Here is a 25,051-nt window from a genome sequence, read left to right as displayed (position 1 = left end):
GCAGGTGTTGCTGAGACTTGCACAGGTACCTGTTGGGGGTGGGTATTTGGGGGACTTGGCCAAGAACTGGTATCCCTTTTTATGAACAGTCATAATGACTGTGGCTTCTTTCATCCAAGGATCTCAGACCAGTTTGCAAGTAAAATCCACAGTGTCAGGCATGGTAAATTACAGTCCGGAGCCCACAGTCTGGTTTGTAGACACGCTTTTGTTAGGAAGAGAGTCAAATCAATTGCATGCTGGTCCCTGTAAATGCAGACTACAAGTCCAATCAAACAGGGTGTTTGGAAAATTCACTTTATGGTTCAGCTAAGTGGTACTTGAATCAAGGGGACGCTAGACACTGAGGTACCAGCTCTTTTCTCCCAGTGGGCCTGGCCGTGCATCTCCCACAATCACAGCTTCTCCAAGCACACCAGGGAGAGAAAGGACGCTCCAAAATGTTCCAACCATAAAAGTGGGGTGGGGGAGTTAGGGACTCAGTGGGTCTGAGCAGGAGACTGTGGACTCTTCCAGATGGGAGCTGGCAGCCAGTGCAGCTGTGCAGGGAGAGCTGGCCCCAGGGGAGAAGGCGGTAGGCCCTGAGATGTGGAAGGCTGAGCTTGGCCACAAGAGGACCAGAGAGGTACGGCTTAAGGCTGGGGTGAGGGTGGCTCTCTGGGTATCTACCATGGCAAAAGCAGCTTGGAGCAGAACCTTGAAATCCTGGGCAAGTGCAAAAACCACACCCCAGGGGGAGAGAAAATACTTCTGTGTTTTGCGGGAGAAGAGATTTCTAGAGTAACTCTGGGCCTTGTCAAGTAGGACTTTGAAGGCCTGATGAAGGTCAAGGCCTGATGGGGGCTTAGGACCAGGCCAGGAACAGTAGGTTGGGAAGCTGGACCCACGCTCCTCGTAGGGCCCTAGCGTCTCAGGAGGAGCCACCGCTCAGGAACAGGACCAACGCTGTGGAGGGGCAGCCAGGCAGTGGACGGGACCTCCTTCACCACTGAGTGCATGTTCAGATCATCTTGAGCCTGGTGAGGCTGGGTGATAGCAGTGGGCAGGCAGACATTTGGGGCACAGGCTTTGGGGTGGGAAATGGAGCAGAGAGAGACTTGCCAAATCTTGTCCAGGAAGGTCTGAGTCATCCTGCTGAAGGCAGCTGCCATGAGGGTGGAATGTCACTGAGGTGGCCAGGATGGGAGGCAGGATAATTCAGCCTCCGCACCTCCAAGTACTGTTTGGACTTGGGAGGGCAAGAATGACAGCCACTGAGAGCAGGGTGTGACAGGACAGGAAGGCACGGTTCTCCAAGGGAAGCCCTCTATGCCTGACCCTGAAAACAGCCAGCCATGGTGACAGGCCACAAGGGAAGGAGGGAAGGAACAGCTGCATTTGTTTGGCCAAGCCTCTCAACCAGCGATGTTTCCTTACTGAAGGTTTCAGACACGGGATACCCAGTTAGATCAGAATTGAAAGTAAACAACAACAACAACAACAACAACACACACACACACAAACTCTATAAGTGTGCTCCTAATACCACATTTAAAAAATTTGCTGAATCTGGCAACGCTCTCTTTATCAGGTCTGTGAATGGCCCTTAGTTTTCTACCATCAAAACTGAATAAACAAGACTTTTCCTGGAGTTTTTGGAAAAATTACATTGCTGGCTAGAAAGGTCTTAATGTAGGGTTTCCCCCTTCTGTAAGGCTTTCTTCAACTTTGTGTACCTGTTGTTGCATGTCTGCACTAGAATCTAACCTAAGCTGACAGTGTATTTGGCATGAGCTGTTGATGGGGTTATTTGACACAGAATATATAGAACCCTGCGTCTCAGGGGAGGCGACAGGGCTCCCAGGTGCTTTGTCACTTGAATGTATTCTTTGTTCCAAGGAAAATTCAGTTGTGTGGAGGAAATGAGGATGAGTTGTGGGTCTCCCAGGGTCCTGGGTGACCGCTGGGTGCTGGGTGGATCTGAAGAGGTTAAAACATGGAATGAACACTTCTTAGGTGCCTCTTCTGGTGGGAAATTCTGTAGGATCTGGGTGTATGGACCTTAAGGGTGGAAGAGGCAGTAGGAGGAAACCAGAAAGATGGAGCTGGGACCAGCAGGCTGCTCTAACAGAGACAACCATCGGCCTTCTGCAGAGATCTTATTCTTGTCGGTACCCATTTCTGGTTGGTCTGGCTGCCCCAGAGGCTGCTGTCTGGTTTGTTTCCTTCACTATCTTTGGAGCCTTTGGGTGATGGTGACCAGCATGTTCTGACCAAAGCCCAGAGAAGCATAAAAGGAGATACTCTGCTTGAAGAACTCACTCCCTCCTTGGGCACACTGTGACAGTAATGCCTTGTGCACAGAAGGGACTGTTCAGAGCTGGGCAGAAGGAGACTTGGGCTTGACATTTTGGGTCTTTGCCCATGGAGAACCTTGGTTTTCAGATTGAAGTTCATTTCAGGGTGCAGACTTCTTTCTGTCAAAGAAGGAGCCAGAAACTCAGGGGTTGATGTTGAACTTGGTGGCCTTTCAAGATGGGCTTGGGGAAAGACCAGGACGCTTTCCATTCCTATGGCAGCATTCCCCTTCTTCCCCTGCCCCCAAGCTGGGATCATGGTGGACAGGGCGTCCTGTCAGCACTGCAGCCTGCAGGTGGAGTGAGAGTTTTTGGAAGCTTCTAGAGTAAGGGTCAGAGGCCAGATGGAGACTCCTAGCTGAGGGGACTGCTGCAGCTTTAGACACAATCCCAGACCATGCTCTTTGAGCAGCTGTCTTTTCTCAGACAGCTGGGTTAGGCCTCTGAATTAGTATTCCATTAAACCAGGGCAAGTGGTTTGTGCCCTGGAAACAGCACTGGACTGGGGTTCTGACTACATGGGTACTAAGAGCAGTTTTAGTCTCTTAAATCTGTGAAATGACTTCCTGTTTATCAAGCCCCTTTGGATGTAGTTCTCACAATCCCGTGATTGTGGTGTTATGACCTCCACAGACCTATTGTGAAAGCTGAGGCTTAGAGGGATGGAGCAGCTTGAACTTAGTTCTCGCGGAGTCCAGGCTCAGGGCCCTTCTCTTGTGTGCGGACGGGGTTGGCTGTGCAGTCAACAATAAGGAAAAAGGCAGGACACTGAAGGCAGCTGAAAGACTTTCTCCTTTGACGAGCTGGTCCCCTGCTCCAGGGAAGGTACATTCCTCTCCCCACAACCCTAGAGGCACCTCTCTGGTCCACAGTGGCCCTCTTGACGCTCAAGTGAGAATGATGGGGACATCTGGACATTCAGATCAGTAGACTCCTTGCTTATTCAGTTGTCCTGAGAGAAACCTAGAATCAGCTTCAGATATGCATCACACAGTACAGGGGTTAAAACAAAAAAGAAAATGAGAATATTAACTTCAGATGCCTACCAGCCAGAGATCCCGAACAGAGAAGAACTGTGCAAAGGGCTTGGTGAGGGCTGCCCTCGGGCCCATTTTGCAGGACAAGCACGCTGTGTCACAAACAAGGTAAACAGAGGCATGGGTGTATTGAGGACTTGCTTGAGTGGGCCCAACAGAGACAGCCAGACTCCACACTAGTCGTCCCAGAAAATGAAGTGGGGGGTGCTTAGGGGAGGTTGGGTCAGAGCCCCAGTCTTGGTCCTGAGAGTCCAGTGGTTCTCATGTGGGAGTGGTGGTGTCCGCGGACCCCCAACCTGGGGGACGTTTGGCAATGTCTGCAGACAGTTTTGGTTGTCAACGCTGGGGCGGGGGTGGCTACCAGCATCTGGCGGTAGAGTCAAGGGACACTGTCAAACATTTTACAATGCACAGGAGAGCCCCAAACAATAAAGAATGACATGGTGCAAAGGGCTGAGTTAGGGAAACCCCATGGCAATCCAGTCCTAGGCCCTGCCAGGAGAACTGGGGAGATTGGGTGGCTGTGGGGAAGCCATGGCTGGGGCAGCGGGCGCTCTGGAGGGCTGATGCTCTGCTCTTGCTCCCAGAGGGGCTGCACAGGGGCCCACTGCCAGCTGCTCCTGGACATCTTGTCAAGGTGTCCACCTTGCTGGGAGAGGCGTGTTCACCACAGCCAATCCTCCCTGGATAATTTCAGAGAGAAGCTTATAAAATATTTTAGGAGGCTGGCAAATTACAACCTTAGAAGCACATAAATGCTTCCATAAACGCCAGCTTTGCAAACCAAGCGTGTGTGGGGGCAGAGTAAGCAGGTTGCCCAAGCCTTGGGAAAGTCCACGTTTCAAGGCGGAAGACCCAGGTTTATCTTTGGTCCCTAATTCTCAGGTTCTTCTCTCTCGGCTTGCTTAACTATCTGGCAGTATTTAGCTTTTTTCTTTGTATTCCTCTTTTGTCCAAAGAATCTGCCATTGGCCATTTCTGTGACCTGTTAAGGGACCAGGAGGGTCAGAGCAGGTTGTTCTAGGGTACTGATTTTACCCATGAGGTTCAAAAAGCTGATGGCCACAGAGGACACTGCCCTCCAGCTCTGCCCAGTGATCCAAGCATGCAGATTCCATAATAGCCGGAGTCTGTGATGATGTGTTCATTGACTGAGGGACTGGCTATGAGGCACGCTGACCTGCTGTGCCCGGTGGGCAGACAGACCATTCTCAGCAGTGCCATGTGAGTGTTCACACTTATGAACCTTTGCTGGTCACAGCCATAAACCATCATCAAAGACTGTCAACCTAACCTAACCTAACCTAACCTAACCTAACCTAACCTAACCTAACCAACCAACACTTCAGCAGGACCCAGTGGATTGCAAAACACTTTCACTTCTTGTTCGATCCTCCTTATATCTGTGTGAAGCAGGTGGGACAGAATGACGATCTCTACTGTTCCGATGAAAACACTGAGGTTCCCAGGGAGGAAGTGGTCCCCTGTAGCACAGGGCAAATTAGTAGCAGAGCCAGGATTTGAACTAGGTCTCCTGCCCCTAAATTCTGGGTACCCAGACTTGACCCCAGTTGTGTGGGGAAGCAGTGGGGCAAGGAAGTAGGATTTGGTGTCAGAGAGACCTGGTTTCAGACCCACGCTCTGCCAGTCACTTCCTGTTCACCCTGAGCAAACTATTAAACCATTCAGAGCCCCAGTTTCCACATTGGTAAAAATGAAGATAAAATCAGCCACCTCTTAGGATTGTTACGAGGTGTAATGAAGTAACAATGAGCCTGGTACATCACAGTTGCTCCCTGAATTTTAGTTCCTTTGCTCCCTTTTACCATCCCAGCAGCCCAGGCAGGGGTGAGCAGCTATGAGGGCTGGCGGCAGTGGATGGGGGTAACAAGGGACAGACGAGGCTCCCCAGGGGAAGGGAGATGGAGAGAGCAGGAACCAAATGTCATTCGTGCAGCCACTCCCAATTTATGGGATCTGGTGCAGAGACTCTTTGAAGAGGCAATAAAACTCATATTCTGCTAGGAAATGACAACAGTGGAGAGACCTGACTTAGCAAACCAAATTCAACAATTTGATTTTTTTTTTTTACAAGGCATGGTGTTCTGGATGGGTAGCAAAAATGACACTCTAATGACATTAGCTTTCTGGGGTAGGAATAGGCTTTCCCAAGAGCAAGAGATGTGTACCATGCCAACACCCCATGGAGAGTGTATATAAATGTTCCACAGAGGCCTTGAGAGTCCAGAACCTGAGCTCCTTGCTAAGCTGCAACCTTCCTCTGCTAGCACCATGGCCACCCAGACCTGCACCCCGACCTTCTCCACTGGGTCTGTCAAGGGCCTCTGTGGCACAGCAGGCGGCATCTCTCGGGTGTCCTCCATCCGCTCTGTGGGCTCCTGCAGGGTCCCCAGTCTCGCCGGTGCCGCGGGGTACATCTCTTCTGCTAGGTCGGGCCTCTCTGGCCTTGGGAGTTGCTTGCCTGGCTCCTACCTGTCTTCTGGGTGCCACTCCTCTGGCTTTGTGGGGAGCGGGGGCTGGTTCTGCGAGGGCTCCTTCAATGGCAGCGAGAAGGAGACCATGCGGTTCCTGAATGACCGCCTGGCCAACTACCTGGAGAAGGTGCGTCAGCTGGAGCGGGAGAACGCGGAGCTGGAGAGCCGCATCCGGGAGTGGTACGAGTCTCAGATACCATACATCTGCCCAGACTACCAGTCCTACTTCAAGACCATCGAAGATTTCCAGCAGAAGGTGAGGGAGACCTGGCCCCTCTCCAGCTGAGCAGCCCAACTCTTAGGAGGTGTCTGTCTCATTCCAGGGCCTTTCCAGATGGGACAGTAGCTTTTAGGGAATTCTCCTGGTAGGGCAAATTTTCTCTCTAGGGCTTTGGTTTACTGGGAGACTCAGGCTTCTCTGTTGGTCTCTTGCTTGTACCTTGTTGCCAGCCATTCCTCACCCCTGTTCCCTTGCTGTAGGAAGGGAAGGAAGATGTACCAAGCCCCTACTGGACACAGCACTGTGCCCGATACTTTCCTATTCCCTGACTTATTTATTCTTCATCTTGGAGAGATTGGTATTACTGGACCCATCTAACAGATGTGGAAGTTGAATTTTGAGGGGTTCAGCAACTTGCTCAAGATCACACAGCCTGAGTGTTAGATGCAGAATCTGAACTCAGGTCTGCCTCACCCTAGTGAATCTCACTGTGCCACTCTGAAGGCTATAGGTGCCAGGACTGATGGCCACTGACATCCTTGGGATGCCCCTGTGGGGCGGATGCTCCCCTAACACCTGGGGTGTGGCTCAGGGCTGGAAATGCTGAAGGTGCTGGTGGTACATAGTTCGTGGCCTCTGTGAGCTGAGCTATCCCCCTACCTGCCCCCACAGTGCTGGGCCTCCTATAGCTCATGGGAAACCTCTCATTCCTCAGATCCTGCTGACTAAGTCTGAGAATGCCAGGCTGGTCCTGCAGATTGATAATGCCAAGCTGGCCGCTGACGACTTCCGGACCAAGTGAGTGGGCCAGATCAGGGAAGGTTTGCCATGCCACTTCCTTGCCTCTACCCCCTGCCTTTGGGAGCTAGTGAAGCGAGAATAAGGTTGGATGGGAAAATATGGCATGAGCCCTGGACCTCAGGGAAAAGGACCATCATGCTCCTGAACCGTCAGTCACTGCAGCTGGACGGTAGGGCAGGGGGCCCTGCTGGTGTGTGGTTTCCTTTGCTACAGACTTGGCAGGGTTCTGTGTGTGCAGGTATGAGACAGAGCTGTCCCTGCGGCAGCTGGTGGAGGCCGACATCAATGGCCTGCGTAGGATCCTGGATGAGCTGACGCTGTGCAAGGCTGACCTGGAGGCTCAGGTGGAGTCCCTGAAGGAGGAGCTGATGTGCCTCAAGAAGAACCACGAGGAGGTGAGGCTGGTGCCACGTGACCTCCCATTGTTTCCCATCCAGCTTAGGGAGCCACTGCTGGGCCTTGGGCTTACTGTGTGGCAGGAACTATACAAAACCCTTGCATTTCATTCTCATTTCATTTACAATAATCCCAAGAATTATAAACTGTTACAAGCTCCAGTTTACAGATGAGAGAACTTAGGCACAAAGAGGTTAAGTTGCTTGCCTAAGGTCATAGAGGGTCTACACTTTTGCCCATAATACTAAATTTCTATTTGGGCTCTAGTGCCTGATAACAGCAATTTAATTTGCCTAGGGTTTGTATCATCTCACAAATATCCCACAGAAGGAGGGAAGTAAATACAGACAGGGAGACCACAGATCAGAGAGATTTAAGTATCTTGTCTAATGCTATGCGGCTGGTGACTGAGGGAAGAGGGTTTGAATTTAGGTCAGTGAAACCTGCAATCCAGCATCCTTTTTGCAACCTCATGCTGTCTTACCTCCTCCCTGCAGGAAGTCAGTGTGCTCCGTTGTCAACTTGGGGATCGACTAAATGTGGAGGTGGACGCTGCTCCCCCAGTGGATCTCAACAAGATCCTGGAGGATATGAGATGCCAGTACGAGGCACTGGTGGAGAATAACCGCAGAGATGTGGAGGCCTGGTTCAACACCCAGGTGGGGCCGGGGTGCCCTGGGACCACAGGCTCCTGGGCTGGGGTTACCTTTGGAAGTAGCTTGGTTTGACCATGCCCTGGGCCCTCGCATGTGTTTCAGACCGAGGAGCTGAACCAGCAGGTGGTGTCCAGCTCGGAGCAGCTGCAGTGCTGCCAGACGGAGATCATCGAGCTGAGACGCACGGTCAACACCCTGGAGATTGAGCTGCAGGCCCAGCACAGCATGGTGAGTGGCCCCTGCCTGCGTGGCTGGCCACGGCCTGCCGCAGGTCCCCGACGCATCAGCCTCAGCTTGCAGGCTCTCCTGGGGTGTGATCACAGGCAACAGGCAGATGCCCAGGACTGTGGGTTTCTCGGGTACGGGATTCCTCCCCATGGGCAGCTCTTCCTCTTTCCCATTGCAGAGGAATTCCTTGGAATCCACCCTGGTGGAAACTGAGGCCCGCTACAGCTCCCAGCTGGCCCAGATGCAGTGCCTGATCAGCAACGTGGAGGCCCAGCTGTCTGAGATCCGCTGCGACCTGGAGCGGCAGAACCAGGAGTACCAGGTGCTACTGGACGTCAAGGCCCGGCTGGAGGGCGAGATCGCTACCTACCGCCGCCTGCTGGAGGGAGAGGACTGCAAGTGAGTGGGCTGGGGGAGGGCTTGACTGAACCTCAGTGCCGTGTGGAGGGCGTCAAACCCGGAAGTGGTTGTCACCCAGATGAAGGGGACTAAACCAAAGCCCCTTGAGATTCTCCATCTAGTTCCAGGCATTGGTCATGCGCAGGGGGAGAATCCAATCCAACACACGCCGCACGTTTTCCACCATCTTTTCTGATTGGCAGTTTCTGCTCTTAATTCCTGCAGCTTGGTCTTCTCACCCTTGGGAAATTCAGGGCACTGAGATGGTCTGAGGCCACCTGTCTCGCGTGATCCTCTAGATCTGTTTAACACGAATCTCAGCCCAGTACTCGGATGCCAAATGCACCGTACATGATTTTGTTTCCTCAGGCTTCCTTCCCCACCTTGTGCCATGGCATGCAAGCCTGCTATTAGAGTTCCTTCTGTCCCCCTGGTGCCCTGTGCCCCTGCTGTGCCCTGCACCTCGGCTCCCCAGGTTGGCACTCAGATCCGCACCATCACGGAGGAGATCAGAGATGGGAAAGTCATCTCCTCCAGGGAGCACGTGCAGTCCCGCCCGCTGTGACAGCCCACTTGGTCCACCAGGGCAGGGCCCCGACCACAGGAAGGAGGACACCCCTGTGGCTTCTGGCTGCTTAATGACCCTGCCCTTCCCTAGAGGGGTCCCCCTACGCTTAGCAGGTTTTTCTACTAAAAATACTCCCCGTATTGTGTTTCTGGACTTAACTGTGCTTTTACGCCATGCAAAACCAGGTTTCCTGGAAATTTACCCAATAAAGTGTGTTCTCCTGGCATAGCAAACTCAATCCTGGCTGACTCTGTTGATGCTCATGTGCTCGTATGGTTCATGGGGGTGTTTGATCAGGGGCTGCAGTATAGTTGTGGGGTTTGCATTTAGGTCTATCTTCTCGGGCTCTGAGTGGAAGGCGGTGGCAGGGTGATTTCAAGTATTTAATAACAAAGAAGCCTAAGGACCTGGCCAATGAGAACAGACACTGACCCAGTCTGGATGGGTGCTGGCCATAGCTCTCAGCTTGGCCCTACCAGTGAATAGACATCTACTCACGGTGCCTACCCCAGAAGACGCAAAGGCTCCCGAGCCAGTCCTCCTTCGTAGCCCGACCTGGATTCGGTGGCTATCTCTCTTTTACTTTCAGCTTCCTCTCTCTTGTCCAGCTCCTGTCATCCTGCTCCCTGATACTGGGGATGGTTCAGGAGAGGAGGTCCCAGGAACAAGCAGAGAGGGCCAAACTCTAGGCAGTCAGCCTGAGCCAGCCACGCCGGGGCAGGCAGTCAGGGAGAGCAGGGAGGTGAAGGTGGAGGGCATGTGAATCCATGTACCAACAAGGCACACAGGGCTGAACTGAAGGGTGTCGGGGATAGTGGGGTGGGGGTGGGGGCTCAGACATGGAGTGGGGGGAGAGGACAGCCGGACTTCACTGTGGAGCAGAGGTCAAAGCCCTGGATTCCACTGGCAGACCCGAGTCAGGCAGGTCTGTGGTGGGGCCTGACTTTGCCAGACCTGGACATCCCTCTGATCAGAGAAGCATGGCCTGGGACAGGTCTGAGGGCCTTACAGTTGGTTCCTTTGCTCCCTGCTCCAGTCTTCCCTTGAGAAAACAGGCCCAGAGAGGGCAGTGACTTGTCCCAGGCCACAGAGCAGTGAGTGGCAGAGACCTGCCTATCACCCGGCTATCCTGACCCTGACTCTGGAGCTCTTCTCAGCAGTTTCTCTCTCTCTGTCTCTCTCTCTGTCTCTCTCTCTCTGTCTCTCTCTCTCTTCCCCCCTCCCCCTCTATTGCACTCACTTTCCTCTGGGCTCTCCTCTGGGTCATGGTCAAGACCTCCACGACCTGACTCTGCCTCATGTCATCTGCTATTTGCTGCTAAACGGGACTCTTCAGTCACTTGCTGAGCAAGCCAGAGGTGCAGCAAACACGTATCAGACCCCGGGAGAAGACATGCACAGGTAGCATCAGAGCATCCTGCACTGAGCTCGACTCTGCCGCTCTGTGGTACATGCCCGGTTATGTCATGAGACCTATCTGGTCTCAGCAGGTTCATCTGTGAAATGGGGCTGCCGGGAAGCTCCAATGAGACAGTGTGTGTGTAGCTTCCAAAAAGTGGTAGCTGTCAGTGTTGCTCTTACTACAAATGCAGAGTCCCTGGCCTCAGAGTGTCAAACAGGAACCCCCACTGCGAGGGCCAAGCTCTTTGCTTTGTATCTGTCAGGATGCTACAGTGGGGGCTCTGCTGCCAGCAGTGTCCTTGGAGTTGGACGGTGAACCCAAAGCCTCAGCCTCAGAAGATGCACCTGGCTTTGGGCAGGGGAGGCAGTCAGCATGGTTCTCTCATCTGCCCTGCCCCTTGCCCCTCACTGCTCCACTCATGCTCTGGGGCCTAAGGTCTGCACCCCTGCCTCTGGCCTGAGGCTGGAGCCTGTGCGGAAACAGACAGGGGTCCTCTGTGCAGAAACAGGCAGGAGTCCAGGAATGGACCGAGTCTCCGGGAAACCGCTGAGCTGCCTTGTCACTGTGGATGGACCACACAGGGCGTGACCTGACAAGTAATCACATCATCAGCATCTTGCATTGTACAGTGCTTTCCCTTTTTATGATCACTCTGCAGTTTACAGGGCACACTCATAGCCTCATCTGATGCACACGGTCAGCCCTGTGTGGCTGTGAGCTCTTTATTTATGCATCCTTGCCTGGCTTTTAATTACATTGTCCAGAGCACCTGTATCAGTTAGAAAACACCTCCTATCTCAACCTCACACACACCCTTAACTGAGTTGCAATTGAAATCACTGACCGATGTGCAAACCAGAATTCAACAGTGTTGTGGCGGTAGATGGCGACTGGTCTAAAGTCACACAGCATGTGGCTGACTTAGGAGCCTTCTCAGGTCTTTGGGCTCCTATTTCATTGATATCAAGAGAGAAATAGTAGAAAACATTCAATAAAATTTCCCCAGAGTGAATATGATGTTTTATTTCAAGGTGGTCTGGTTTTTCTGATCTTTTTTGTACTTTCCAGATACGCTGACTGTCTTTCTCATTTACACATATACATCAATTAATCAATGAAGAGATAACAATGGAACATGGCATACACCGCCAATCCAATCTTAAGGCTCAGGCCTATCTAGGAAGCAGCAGGGGTGGCAGAAGCGGCTGGAACAAAGACTGGATAACAGGCACAGTTCCCAAGGAGCTCACGCCCAGCTGTGGAGACACCTTGCCCCCACATTCCCAGCAACTGCACTGGGATAGCAGGAGCAAGTGTGGGCAGGGTTTCAGGTTTTGGGGAAGATGAGAAATCATTGAGGGCTGGGATGATCAGGAAAGGTTTTAGGGCAGATTTGGATTTGATGGGCAGAAAAAGGAGGAAGGAGGGCAAAAAGTATTTTAGGGCTATATTTAGTGTATCCATGGAATGATCTGGGACAACCTGGACCACATCTGAGCAGAGTGCAAAGATCCTGTCAGGAAAGTCACTAGGAATGTGCTAAACAATGTTAGTTCTTGCTGATAAGGGGTTCTAGATAATTATTTCATTTAAGAAAAGAATGCTAAAAAGGAACAGAAATAGACCAGACCAATTTACAAAGTACCTTAAAACAGCTTGAAAAATATTACATATATGTTTTATAAAGTTATCTAAAAATCTTATCAAGAATTTTTTAGCCACACCTTTAGCACTAAATTGGCTTATGGGATCCGTCTCCCTTGGGCGGAATGGCTCTTGGCCCAGAAAACACTTTGTTCTTGGCCAGAGGGGCTGATTAGTCTGGACAGGTGCTGCTCACCTACACAGAGATGCCTGATCCCCTTCCATCTCTGAGTCTCAGTTTCCTCATTTATAAAAGTAGGAATAGTAGAGCGGGTGTGGTGGCTCACGCCTGTAATCCCAGCACTTTGGGAGGCTGAGGCAGGCGGTTCACAAGGTCAGGAGACTGAGACCACCCTGGCTAACACGGTGAAACCCCGTCTCTACTAAAAATACAAAAAAAAAAAAAAAAAAAAAATTATCTGGGCGTGGTGGCGGGTGCCTATAGTCCCAGCTACTCGGGAGGCTGAGGCAGGAGAATGGCGTCAACCTGGGAGGTGGCGCTTGCAGTGAGCCGAGATCGTGCCACTGCACTCCAGCCTGGGCAACAGAGTGAGACTGTCTCAAGAAAAAAAAAAGTAGGAATGGTAAGACTGACTGTGTTTTCCTTTCCCTGCTCCCTACTCTCTTTTGTTTCCTTCCATTCTTTCTTTCCTTTCTTAACACAATTCACCATGGGAAAATCAATTCATTAATTAATTCATTCATAGACATCTAGAAGCCCAGCACTGTGCTTAACACTACAGAGATTTCAAAAAAAGTACAAGGTCAATCCTTGCCCCCATGCTTATAGTCTCCCTGGGAAAATAGGGCTGAAACACAAGACAATCAGATGTCAGTTAATTGGAGGCCAGGAAATCCACAACAGTCATGGCCTTGGGCACTCAGAGCTGGGAGGGCACAGCAGGGCTGGAGCAGGGCCCAGGCTCCAGAAGGAAGGCCTGACCAGGACTGGGCCCTTAGAGGCAGTGGGGTGGGCCTGTGGTTTGGAGCTGGAAGCCCTGGGCTTTAGCCTCACTGGGAAGCCTGTGTGGACCTTGGTTAAGCCATTTTCCACTTTGACCATTGGCTGCTTCTGCAGGAGTCAGCACCTTTCTATCCACGACTGTGTTGCACAGCGTGTGTGGGGTCTTAAAGAAGATAGCATGCCTTGAACAGTTGTACAGATGCTTGTTCAGCTGTGATCTGGGACAGGCTCCTGCAACAGTCCAAGCCTCCTCTATTTAATGGGCTATTGGTGATGCCAATCTCACGAGGTTGTGTGAGAACTGAATAAGAGAATGCATAGAGACAGATTAGCGTAGGGGCTGGTGGGTACTAAATGCTCAGTGAATGATAGTTGCTACCATCAGCCAGGTTATTGATAGGGCTGTGTGAAAAGAGCTCCAATTCAGGCAGCCAGAAGGAAGAGCTTCTCCATTTCTCAACCAGGACTGGGGAAGACACACCCTTCTAGATATCATCATGGGCAGGTGTCCAATTAACTGACCTCTAGGCATTGTGGCTGGAAGTTAGGCTCTATAACCTGGGCAGACTTCCTGGCAAGGGAAAGAGTAGGGAAGTGTCCATCAGGGCTCTGCAGTATCTAAGGTGACGAGCTACCCCATTTTGCCCAGGACTGAGGGTTCCCTGGCATATGGAACTTTTGGAACTAAAGCCAGAAAATGCCTGAGGAAACCAAGAAAATTGGTGACCCTAGTCATATTTTCTGGGCCAATTCAAGAGCCTTCTGTGTCTCCCTGGCCGCAAGACCCCTGCCTTCCTGCAACAACCAAGTTTACTCTTCCATCTCCTGGGAGCACCCGGAGACCTCCTCTACTCTCTCGGGCCCATAAAAGAAGTCAAAGCCGGAGAAAGTCAAGACGGTGGCTGAACTCCCACGCCTGCTTAATGCGGAGGCTGAGGTCTGGGCTCAGATGACAGGTCCCTTTGAAGAACTGATGGGGACTTGGTCTTGCCAGTGATGTGGGGTGGTGGAGGTGAGTCTTGACATAGCAACGGGGCTCCCATTTTATGAGGCTGGTAAATTTTCACAGGAAACTAAATAACAGGTTAATGAGGGGTTTTAAAAGAAAGTGGTGTTAACTTTAATGGGGAGAAAACACTTTGTAAAGGCCAACCAACGCCCACTGGGGCAGAGATATAAATCTGGGGTAAGGAGCTGCTTCTCTGCTTTGGGGTGTCTGGTCTCAGAGACCTATCAATTGCATCTGAGTTGCAGGGGCCATGGCTTCCAAATGCCTCAAGGCGGGCTTCTCTTCTGGGTCTCTCAAGAGCCCAGGAGGGGCCAGTGGGGGCTCCACTCGTGTGTCTGCAGTGTACTCCAGCAGCTCTTGCAAGCTCCCGAGTCTGTCCCGTGGGGCCAGAAGTTTCTCTGCCTGCTCAGCGGGTCTGGGCAGAAGCAGCTACAGGGCTACCAGTTGCCTCCCTACTCTCTGCCTCCCCGCCGGAGGCTTCACTACCAGCTACAGCGTGGGTGGGGGCTGGTTTGGGGAGGGCATCCTCACTGGCAATGAGAAGGAGACCATGCAATCCCTGAACGACCGCTTGGCCAGCTACCTGGAGAAGGTGCGTCAGCTGGAGCAGGACAATGCCAGCCTGGAGAGCCGCATCCGTGAGTGGTGTGAGCAGCAGGTCCCCTACATGTGCCCCGACTACCAGTCCTACTTCCGGACCATTGAGGAACTCCAGAAGAAGGTAAGAGGTTCAGAGTGGCTTTGGATTCCCAGGAACTTGGTATCACCAGTATTCATTGATAGTTCTGTTCCCACAGGGCATGTTGGAAGTCACCAAGCATGTTCACCTCTGTGGCCTCATTTGCTCCTCCCAATAACCTTTTGAGGGAGGTATCAGTAGCCCATTATACAGATGAGAACACTGAGGTTCAGGCTGGGTAAGTGACCCAGATGGCAGTTACTGGAGCCAGAGCTTGAACATCGGGTCTATGAATGAAGTTTGTGACCTTGGGTACTATTGCCCACCCCTCTGAGTCTTCATTTCCTCTTTTATTTAAAGTCAGGAGATTGGGTTTGATGTATTTAGTGCAGTTCAGGCTTCCCATAAGTAACTCAGGGATGAAAATGCCTGCCAGAGAAGTTTCCTTCTTGCCAAGACCCCATATCTGCTTCTTGCCTGGCCCAAAGTTACAGCTGGCTCCTGTGAGGGACCATTTATGACCACAGAATCCTGGAATACATTGTTGGCAATGAACTTCCCTGGGCCCTGAGTAGGCCTGGGAGACAGGGAGATAGCAAGAAGCTTCGTTTCATCATGCCAGGCCTTTCCTGTTGCATTTTCTTTTTTTTTTTTTTTTTTTTTGAGACGGAGTCTCGCTCTGCCGCCCAGGCTGGAGCGCAGTGACCGGATCTCAGCTCACTGCAAGCTCCACCTCCCGGGTTTACGCCATTCTCCTGCCTCAGCCTCCCAAGTAGCTGGGAATACAGGCACCTGCCACGTCGCCCGGCTAGTTTTTTGTATTTTTTAGTAGAGACGGGGTTTCACCATGTTAGCCAGGATGGTCTCGATCTCCTGACCTCGGGATCCGCCCGCCTCGGCCTCCCAAAGTGCTGGGATTACAGGCTTGAGCCACCGCGCCCGGCTCCTGTTGCATTTTCATGCAGCTATCTAACCTGGGTCACAGGTCACAGACACACTGCATTGGAAGAAACCCTGGACTTTCCATAGTTGATCCCTAGAGGCTGCCCACAACCCTCCAATACCCATGGACTAGCAGAGGTCGAGGATGGGTGACTTCCTCTCTCCAGAGGCAGCCCTTGTCAGCCTTAGGGAGCTCCAACAAATGAAATGTCCTTTCTTGCAATGAAATAACTTCTTTATATCCCCAGACCCTGTGCAGCAAGGCTGAGAATGCCAGGCTGGTGGTGGAGATTGACAATGCCAAATTGGCCGCAGATGACTTCAGGACCAAGTGAGTTGTCCTGCTTGTCCTGTGGTTGGGGGCCGCTAGAACTGGACACAGGTGATGCCTGGGCTCAGGGTTTTGGCTGTACTCTGTCCCCGAGGCATAAAAGCAAGACTCACAGCACCTGGCCAGTCTGAGGGCAGGCCTGATTTAGATGCAAAAAGGAAACGCGGATGCAGGTGCCCTGTTCTATGCCTGCAGGTATGAGACGGAGGTGTCCCTGCGGCAGCTGGTGGAGTCGGACATCAATGGCCTGCGCAGGATCCTGGATGACCTGACCCTGTGCAAGTCTGACCTGGAGGCCCAGGTGGAGTCCCTGAAGGAGGAGCTGCTCTGCCTGAAAAAGAACCATGAGGAGGTGAGCATGTGGGAGGAGATAAGCATGGTGGAGCAGGTGAGCCTGGGGGAGGAGGTGAACATGAGGAGGAGGTGAACATGGGGAGGAGGTAAGCATGGGGGGAGGTGAGAATGAGGGGAGGTGAACATGAGGGTGCAGGTGTGCATGGGGAGGAAGAGGTGAGCATGGGGAGGAGGAGGTGAGCATGGGGAGCAGGTGGGCATGTTGAGGAGGTAAGCATGGAGGAGAGGTGAACACGGAGAGGAGGTGAACATGGGGAGCAGGTGAGAATGGGGAATGGGTGAGCATGGGGAAGCAGGTGAGCATGGGGAGGAGGTGAGCATGGGGAGGAGGTGAGCATGGGGAGGAGGTGAGCATGGGGGAGAGGTGAGCATGGGGGAGAGATGAACGTGGGGAACAGGTGAGCATGGGGAGGAGGTAAACATAGGGGAGGAGGTGAGCATGGGGGAGAGGTGAACATGGGGAGGAGGTGAACATGAGGAGGAGGTGAGCTTGGGAGGCAGCCCTCTGGGAATTAGTACTGACCCTGGTCTGTGCCATAGGAAGTGAACTCACTGCGCTGCCAGCTTGGTGACCGGCTCAATGTTGAGGTGGACGCTGCCCCACCTGTTGACCTGAACCGAGTTCTGGATGAGATGAGGTGCCAGTACGAAACCCTCGTGGAGAATAACCGCCGGGATGCCGAAGACTGGTTTGACACCCAGGTAGGTAGAAACAGTCTGTGCAACAGGGGTACATGGTGGCTCACATGGAGGTGACCCTGGGGCTCTGAATCAAGAAACCTAACTTTGAGTCTCATCTCTGTTTTGACCTTGTTGTGCCACTTGGGCAGGTTGCTGTCCTCTGAGCAACAATGTCCTCCAGTATAAAATAAATGAGTGGGACTAGGGGATTGGGAAGGTCCTTCTTGGCTCATGATTCTAACTGGCCTCTGTAGCTCTCTGAAGCCAAGTCCCCAGTGTTGCTGACCAGGTCCTGTGTATGTGTGTTTCAGACTGAGGAGCTGAACCAGCAGGTGGTTTCCAGCTCAGAGCAGGTGCAGTCCTGCCAGGCAGAGATCATCGAGCTGAGACGGACAGTCAACACCCTAGAGATTGAGCTGCAGGCCCAGCACAGCATGGTGAGTCCCAAGGCAGGGTGGAGCTGCCTCTGGACTAAGCCGGGGAGAACACAAGCTCCCCAGCTTCCATGCTTTGACCACACAGGCAGGCTCCAGGGGTCCATGTTCTTGAGCACCAGGGGTTCTCCATGCAGAAAAGACGGAATGAGGGACCAGCCCCAATCATGAATCCCCTAGTGGTAAAAGACAAGAGACCTGTAGCAACTGACATGTCCAGGCAGTAGGTCCCATATTTGTGTAAGCAGATACATCTTCTGAGTAATTATCAGTTACTCAGAGATGACACTAACAGGGAGATACTCTCTAGATCAAAGAAGCCACAGGTGCTAATTAGCTCATCTCAAGTGAGATGTCTGATTGTGGTTCATCCTAGCTCAAACCCTGATTCTCCGAGCCTCTGTTCTTGGATTCTGAGGCCTCACTGAGACCCAGTTGAATCCTCCTTGCTCCTTCTCTGACCTCTAGCCTTTTTCCTCCCTATACAACCCTTGCCCTCACAGAGAGATGCTTTGGAATCCACCCTGGCAGAGACGGAGGCCCGCTATAGCTCCCAACTGGCCCAGATGCAGTGCATGATTACCAACGTGGAGACCCAGCTGGCCGAGATCCGGGCTGACCTGGAGCGGCAGAACCAGGAGTACCAGGTGCTGCTGGACGTCCGGGCCCGGCTAGAGTGTGAGATCAACACATACCGGGGCCTGCTGGAGAGTGAGGACAGCAAGTGAGTATCACTGCATGTGCTCTAGTCTTCTCACTGCAACCTACCAAGTTCTGGGAAGACAGCGTGGTGCCTAGAAAGAGCCTGGCATCCGGAGTCTGGAGTCCTGGTCTCTTAGTTCTGGTCTTGCTGCAAGCTCATCACGTGACTCCAGCAAGCCCCCCTTTCCTCTCAGGGCCTGTTTCCCTTTTGGTAAAACAAGGGGGCAGGATCAGGTGATTTTTAAGGTGCTTCCCAGTTTGCATAGTCTAGGATCTACGTTGAGTTACTGCAAACAGCAACTGGAAAATCATAGTAATCTGACTGTTTTCTTTTTTCTAGGCTCCCCTGTAACTCATGTGCACCTGACTACTCACCCTCCAAGTCATGCCTTCCCTGTCTTCCCGCGGCCTCCTGCGGTCCTAGTGCAGCCCGCCGAACCTGCAGCCCCCGCCCCATTTGTGTGCCCTGCCCAGGGGGCCGGTTCTGAGAGGGGGTGACCCAGAAGGGCATAGCCATCGTCTCTAGGGCTTGAACTTGGCCTCTACCCAACCTTAACCCTTGTAGCCCAATCCCCTCTCTTCATGCAGAGCCCAGGCCCAGGGGCTGGCCCTGAAAAGGCTCACTGCAAATACGTGCCTTCGTTTCTCAGAGCCTGTCACAAAGGCTGGCTGATCCCAAAGGTCTCAACTCCTCATCATTTCAATGGTGTCTCTGTTCTCAGGCTGCCTCCTGGGTCAGCTTTTCCTTCTGGGTGCTGTTACAGCGGATTCTGAAATGCAGTAGAGGGCTTTTGTTGGCAGAACAATAAAGTGCATTTGCTAAGGCCCCTGATGCCTAACTTGCACCATTCTGGTGGTGTTGGCTTTTGTCTCTGCTGTGTTCAGGGGGTGACTGTTGGGCAGACTCATGGGAGAGGTGTGGCCAAGTATGACCCTTTGGATGACAGGGTCACTGTGCACCTGTTTGGGGTGGGTAGAGGCCTACAGTGAGAGCTTTTGCTTGGCTTCCCCAATGAAGACCTTTCTCCACAATTCCAGTGTGGTGCCAGGTGTTTCCAGACCTCTCTGTAATCCCTCTTAGTATACGTGGTCACCTGGGGATCCCAGAGTGGGATGGACAGAACTGAGATGGAAACTGAGATCAGCATAATGGGGAGGGTTTTAGGCCACTTTATCAGCCTTTTGTCTGTGGTCCCTGTAAGACCGGTGACAGGGTGTCTCCCTCCCAGGGTACTTTTAGGGGTGCATTTACATCAGCCCCCTTCCATTGCAGCCCTTTCATGCAGCCCTCCAAGTTCAGCAACCCCCTTAACAACCCACAGCCCGTCGTAAGCAGGAGATGGAGAGTGCACTCGCCTTCAGGGCTTCCATCCTGAATGCTAAGGCTCTGTCCTTAGGAGGCTCATGCATGTGCTCCTGTGCTCTTGGCGTCTGGCGAGGTGTACAACGAGCCCTCCTCAGACGGGTGTGAGAGCTCCCAGCAGCTTGACCCAAAGGCTCTCATCTGTGTCCAGAATGTCGTCCCCAAACAGGCAAGGCAAATAGCAAGTTCCATTAATCCCAGTGGGAAAGGGAGAAGGGCCAAGACCAAAGTTTCTAAACTAAAAACGAAGATGTGCGTTCCCAGTTGGCATGTGCTCCTCATAAGATGCTGAGAGTACCTGCTAAGGAGCTTCAGTGATGTTAAGAGAACTGTAGCCGTGTCCAAGGGGAGAGCAGGTGGCTGGAAGATGCTGACCAAGGCAAGCCGGAGACCCTCGTTCCTTAAGGACATCTGATATAGTTCATTCTGATTTGAACACAGAATCCTCTCCTTTCTAGCCCCCTGCAAAGAGGGCCTGGGCCTTTGGTTGCTCCCAGCCACACCTTACTCCTGGCATCTGGTACCACATCCATGTTGGTCTTTTTGGAATTCCTTGGCTAATTTTGGTGAGGCTTAGGCACCTGAAAGGGGTGGTCACCTGAGGATCATTCACTTAATTCAACGAACCCTTACAAAGCATCCCCCTGTGCCAGGAGGTGTGTTAGCTACCAGGGGAGGACTGGTCTGTGTGGGAGGGGGCCTTGAGATGGGACAGGATGATGCTCACTTGCCACTTTTTTTCTTTTCTATCTCAGTGGTGTCAGGAGACGGGCTGAAGGGGACCTTGACATTAGTGCAATAAACATGGGCTCCGAATGTGGATTCAGATGGACCTGGGTTCAAATCCCCACCCACCACTAACTACATGTGGGAGTTTTAGCAGGTCATTGTCCATTTCTGAGCCTCAGTAAAATAGAGAACATGACACTGATGCTGTGAAGTGAGACCGAGAATGTTTTGCCCAGCACATGCAGGGCATTTGAAGATGGGTCATCACTACCGACTCTCTCTTCCAGCTGGATGGCTGGATCGCTGCGAGGCCGGCCATCCACATTTCCCTGTCCAGGGTTTCATTTCTGACGTGTCCTTCCCAGTAAACCAAGCCAGCTACAGTGAATATGCAGTTACATGCTTCATTATCTAATTCCAACTCTAAGCAAAGTCAGCGGGGAGCCTTACGGCCAGCAGCACGTGGATGCTGTCTGGAGCACATGGGCTCCAGTTAACTCTGCTGTGTATAGGCCACGCTGTTCTTTATGGCGTTCTCTGTGGCACACATCCTTTCCAAACCCATCCTAGCTTCCTCCAAGATGTAGCCAACTAAATCATGTGTAATCCTACTTCTAATTATTATTTACTTCATTTGCTTGTGCTTTTAATTATAACGCTGTTTCCATTCAACCACAAGTTCTCAACCTTGCCTGTACATTGGAATGACCTGGAGGGCTTTAAAAAATACCGATGTCTGCTCTGAGCCCCAGAAATTCTGCTCTACCTGGTCTGGGATATGACCTGGTACTGGGATTTTTGAAAGCTCTCTGGGCGATTTGAACATGCAGCCAGGGTTGAGAGGTCATTTGTCTGGTGGAGGACCTTTTGGCAACACAGTTGGGAGTGCAGGGGGCTCAGGGCAGCTCTGACATAGACCCTAGCACCACCAGGTCTGGTCCCTATTATGCTTTTGACTTTCTCAGTTCTGCCATTTATCTCTCTTTCAATTTCAAATTTTTGAACTAAATTTTAAATTTGTTATATTTTTTTCCCAAAAAGTTATTTTTTTTCTTCTCTGTTTGTTCCTGTTTTATAACATTCAGTTCTTGTTTCAAGGCTATAACTGCTATATGGATATACATCTCTCCCACTCTGAGATTATTTAAAAAAAATATATATATATATAGTTTTGGATTCTGCATTGTTTCTGTTTTCTTCAATTTCCTTTTTTACTGTTTTGTTTGTTTGCTTGTTTTACTTTGTCTTTAATATCGGAAACTTCCTTCAAGTATCTGGTCATCCTTTTGTTTATATTTTATGACGAGACACTAAAAAGCTGATAGAAGGTGCTATGTGGACGGGCAGGTTGGCAAACTGGCTTTTTGCATGGTACAACCACCTCAGTTCAGTTTCTGTAAGTCTTTTCTCTGGAGTTTTTTTTTTTTTCCCCCCAAAGAAGGAGCCTCTGGTTTTCTGCGGGGGAATGAATGGAGGGAGACGGTGCTGGGCCAGGCTGTGACATGCGTCCTATCTGCTTTTGTTCAAACAGGCCCTTCCTCCTGGATTCTTTGCATCCCTTTCTCTTCTCTTCCTAAACCTGTTTTCCTGATAGTTTGCTCTGGCCCCAGAGAGGTTGGGGTACTGTGGAAAGTCTTCGAATCAGCCAGACCTGGGTCTGAGAACTGACAGTGCCCCACTTTCTCTGTGGCTAACTTTCCCAGACCCTACTTCTCCATCTGCACGACACACCCCAGATCTGGCATATTGCCTGGAACTGTGGTCTTCTGTGACTTTGGATGCTGCTGCTACTACCTTTATCATTCCGCTGTTATAAGAAACCCGGTCCTTACTTCACAACGGAAAACTCTGCTCATGCAGGCATTTGGGACCTCACCTCACAGTGACAACCTCTCATCATCATCCTGGAGCCCCTGCTCTTGGCTCCTATCTCTCTCCTCCTCATTCCTTCCTTCCAGGATTGTCCTGTGAACTTCAAATCCTTCTCTCCTTTCTCCCTGTGATGTCTTACCAGCCAAATCGAGGCATTGGGGTCCCACCTTTTAACCCAAGATCTTCTTAATGTAGTTTTCTAAGTAAAGACAGTTATTTTTTTCCTGCAAGATGAATTCTGGTGACAGCTGTTAAAATATATGCAGGCACACTTCGATTTATTGAGTTTCAATTTATTGTACTTCCCAGATATTGTGTTTTTTTAAACAAATTAAAGTTTTGTGGCAATCCTGATTCCAGCAAGTCTATTGGTGCTAATTTTTCCAACAGCATGTGCTTATATGTCTCTGTGTCACATTTTGGTAATTCTCACAATACAAATTTTTTTCTTTTCCTTTTTTCTTTTTTTTGAGACACAGTCTCGCTCTGTCTGCCCAGGCTGGAGTGCAATGGCGCGATCTCGGCTTGTTGCAACCTCTGCCTCCCGGGTTCAAGCGATTCTTGTGCCTCAACTTCCCAAGTAGCTGGGATTACAGGCACACGATGCCTGGCTAATTTTTGTAATTTTAGTAGAGATGGGGTTTCATCATGTTGGCCAGGCTGGTCTCAAACTCCTGACTTCAAGTGATCCCCCTGCCTCAGCCTCCCAAAGTGCTGGGAATACAGGTGTGAGCCTCCGTGGCTGGCCAAACTTTTTCCATTATCATATGTGTTATGGTGATCTGTGATGAGTAATCTTTGATGTTACTGTTGTAATTGTTCTGGGAAACCCCAAACCATGCCCAGATAAGATGGGGAACTTAAAAGATAAATGTTGCCTGTGTTCCGATGGCTCCACCAACCGGCCATTCCCCCATCTCTCTCCCTATTTTGGGTCTACCTATTTTCTGAGACACAGCAATATTGAAATTAGGCCAGTTGATAACCCTATCACGGTTTCTAAGAGTTCAAGTGAAAGGAAAAGGTGCAGGTCTCTCCTTTTAAATAAAAAGCTAGAAATGATGAAGTTTAGTGGGGAAGCAGCTTTCATAGCTAGACAGGAGGAGTCTGCCTTCAAAGGATAGGCTGACTCTTTTGCTAGGAGCTAATGCAGTTGATGACTTCAAGTGGGAAGTCAATGCTCATTCATCATTCCGAATACCCTAGGGCACTTAAGAATGATGCTAAATCTATTCTGCCTGTTCACTACAAATGGAATGACAAAGCCTGGATAACAGTGCATCTGTTTATAACATGGTTTCTTGAATACTTTAAGCCCACTGTTGAGACCTACTGCTTAGAATAAAAGATTCCTTTCAAAATATTACTGCTCATTGACAATGCATTTTGATCACCCAAGAGCCCTGATGGAGCTGTCCAAGCAGATTAATGTTTTTGTGCTTGCCAACACAACATCCATTCTACAGCCCATGGATCAAAAAGTAATTTTGATTTTCAAGTCTTATTACCTAAGAAATATATTTCATAAGGCTATAGTTGCCATAGAGAGTGATTCTTCTGATGGATCTGGGCAAAGTAAATTGAAAACCTTCTGAAGAGGATTCAGTATTCTAAATGTCAATATTTGTGATTCAAGGGAGGAGGTCAAAATATTGACATTAACAGGAGTTTAGAAGAAGTTGATTTCAACCCTTAGGGATGATGTTGAGGGGCTTCAGCAGAGGAAGTAACTATAGATGTGTTGGAAACAGCAAGAGAATTGAAATTAGAATTGGAGCCTGAAGATGTGACTGAATTGCTGCCATGTTATGGCAAAACGAACAGATGAGGAGTTGCTTCTTTTTCATGAATAAAGAAAGTGGTTTCTTGAGATGGAAACTACTCCTGGTGAAGATGCTGTGAACATCACTGAAATGGCAATAAAGGATTTGGAATACTACATCAATTTAGTTAATAAGGTAGTGGCAGGATTTGAAAGAACTGACCCCAGTTTTGAAAGAAGTTCTACTGTTAAAATGCTATCAAACAGGATCACATGCTACAGGGAAATCTTTTGTGAAAGGAAGAGTCAATTGATGCAGCAAACTTCACTGACGTCTCATTTTAAGAAATTGCCACAGCCATCCTAACTTCCAGCAATTACCACCCTGATCAGTCCTCGGCCATCAACATTGAGGCAAGACCTTTCACCAGCAAAAAGATTACAACTTGCTGAAGGCTCAGATGATCATTTGCATTTTTAGCAATAAAGTATTTTTAAATTAAGTTATATACATTGTTTTTAGACATAATGCTATTATACCCTTAATAGACTACAGTATAGTGTAAATATAACATTTATATGCACAGAAAAACCAAAAAGTTTGTGTGACTCACTTTATGGTGACATTTGCTTTATTCTGGTGGTCTAGAACTGAACCTGCACTATCTCTGAGGTATGCCTGTATCTTCCTCTATCTCAGTGGGTCTCCAAACCACCAGGAGGACATGCTAAACACAGATTGCTGCACCTTAGCCCCAGCCTCAGAGTTTCTGATTCAGCCTGTCTGGGATAAGCCTGAAAAACTGCATTTCTTTTCTTTTTTTTTTCTAATTTTACTTTAAGTTCTGGGATACATTTGCAGAATGTGCAGGTTTATTGCATAGGTATACATGTGCCATGGTGGTTTGCTGCACCCATCAACCCATCATCTAGGTTTCAAGCCCCGCATGCATTAGGTATTTGTCCTAGTGCTTTCCCTCCCCTTGCACCCCATCCCCTGACAGGCCCTGATGTGTGATGTTCCCCTCCCTGTATCCATGTGTTCTC

General features: G+C 50.5%; 2 protein-coding genes across 2 annotated transcripts; both read left to right on the top strand.

The window, feature by feature from the left end:
• The first annotated feature begins 5,619 nt into the window (after window positions 1–5,619).
• Window positions 5,620–9,357, top strand: KRT36 (keratin 36). The gene is made up of 7 exons (XM_005584179.5): window positions 5,620–6,124; window positions 6,804–6,886; window positions 7,128–7,284; window positions 7,783–7,944; window positions 8,044–8,169; window positions 8,348–8,568; window positions 8,938–9,357. The coding sequence occupies exons 1-7, from the start codon at window positions 5,666–5,668 to the stop codon at window positions 9,131–9,133; spliced, it is 1,404 nt and encodes a 467-aa protein (XP_005584236.4). The 5' UTR covers window positions 5,620–5,665; the 3' UTR covers window positions 9,134–9,357.
• Window positions 9,358–14,350: 4,993 nt separating this feature from the next.
• On the top strand, window positions 14,351–19,105 carry KRT35 (keratin 35). The gene is made up of 7 exons (XM_045375962.3): window positions 14,351–14,876; window positions 16,025–16,107; window positions 16,303–16,459; window positions 17,002–17,163; window positions 17,454–17,579; window positions 18,080–18,300; window positions 18,619–19,105. The coding sequence occupies exons 1-7, from the start codon at window positions 14,406–14,408 to the stop codon at window positions 18,764–18,766; spliced, it is 1,368 nt and encodes a 455-aa protein (XP_045231897.2). The 5' UTR covers window positions 14,351–14,405; the 3' UTR covers window positions 18,767–19,105.
• The last annotated feature ends 5,946 nt before the right edge of the window (window positions 19,106–25,051 follow it).

The sequence above is a fragment of the Macaca fascicularis genome, chromosome 16 (assembly GCF_037993035.2).
Source record: "Macaca fascicularis isolate 582-1 chromosome 16, T2T-MFA8v1.1".
NCBI classification, from domain to species: domain Eukaryota; kingdom Metazoa; phylum Chordata; class Mammalia; order Primates; family Cercopithecidae; genus Macaca; species Macaca fascicularis.
The sequence above is the reverse complement of the archived record's forward strand: the minus strand, read 5'-3'. Positions and strand labels throughout refer to the sequence as shown.

Bases quoted from the DNA above. Each gene is read 5' to 3' on its own strand.
- KRT36 (XM_005584179.5), top strand. From the start codon at position 5,666: ATGGCCACCCAGACCTGCACCCCGACCTTCTCCACTGGGTCTGTCAAG. The intron at 6,125-6,803 runs GTGAGGGAGACC...CTCATTCCTCAG, and splicing joins TCGAAGATTTCCAGCAGAAG to ATCCTGCTGACTAAGTCTGA. The intron at 8,170-8,347 runs GTGAGTGGCCCC...TTCCCATTGCAG, and splicing joins TGCAGGCCCAGCACAGCATG to AGGAATTCCTTGGAATCCAC.
- KRT35 (XM_045375962.3), top strand. From the start codon at position 14,406: ATGGCTTCCAAATGCCTCAAGGCGGGCTTCTCTTCTGGGTCTCTCAAG. The intron at 16,108-16,302 runs GTGAGTTGTCCT...CTATGCCTGCAG, and splicing joins GCAGATGACTTCAGGACCAA to GTATGAGACGGAGGTGTCCC. The intron at 17,580-18,079 runs GTGAGTCCCAAG...TTGCCCTCACAG, and splicing joins TGCAGGCCCAGCACAGCATG to AGAGATGCTTTGGAATCCAC.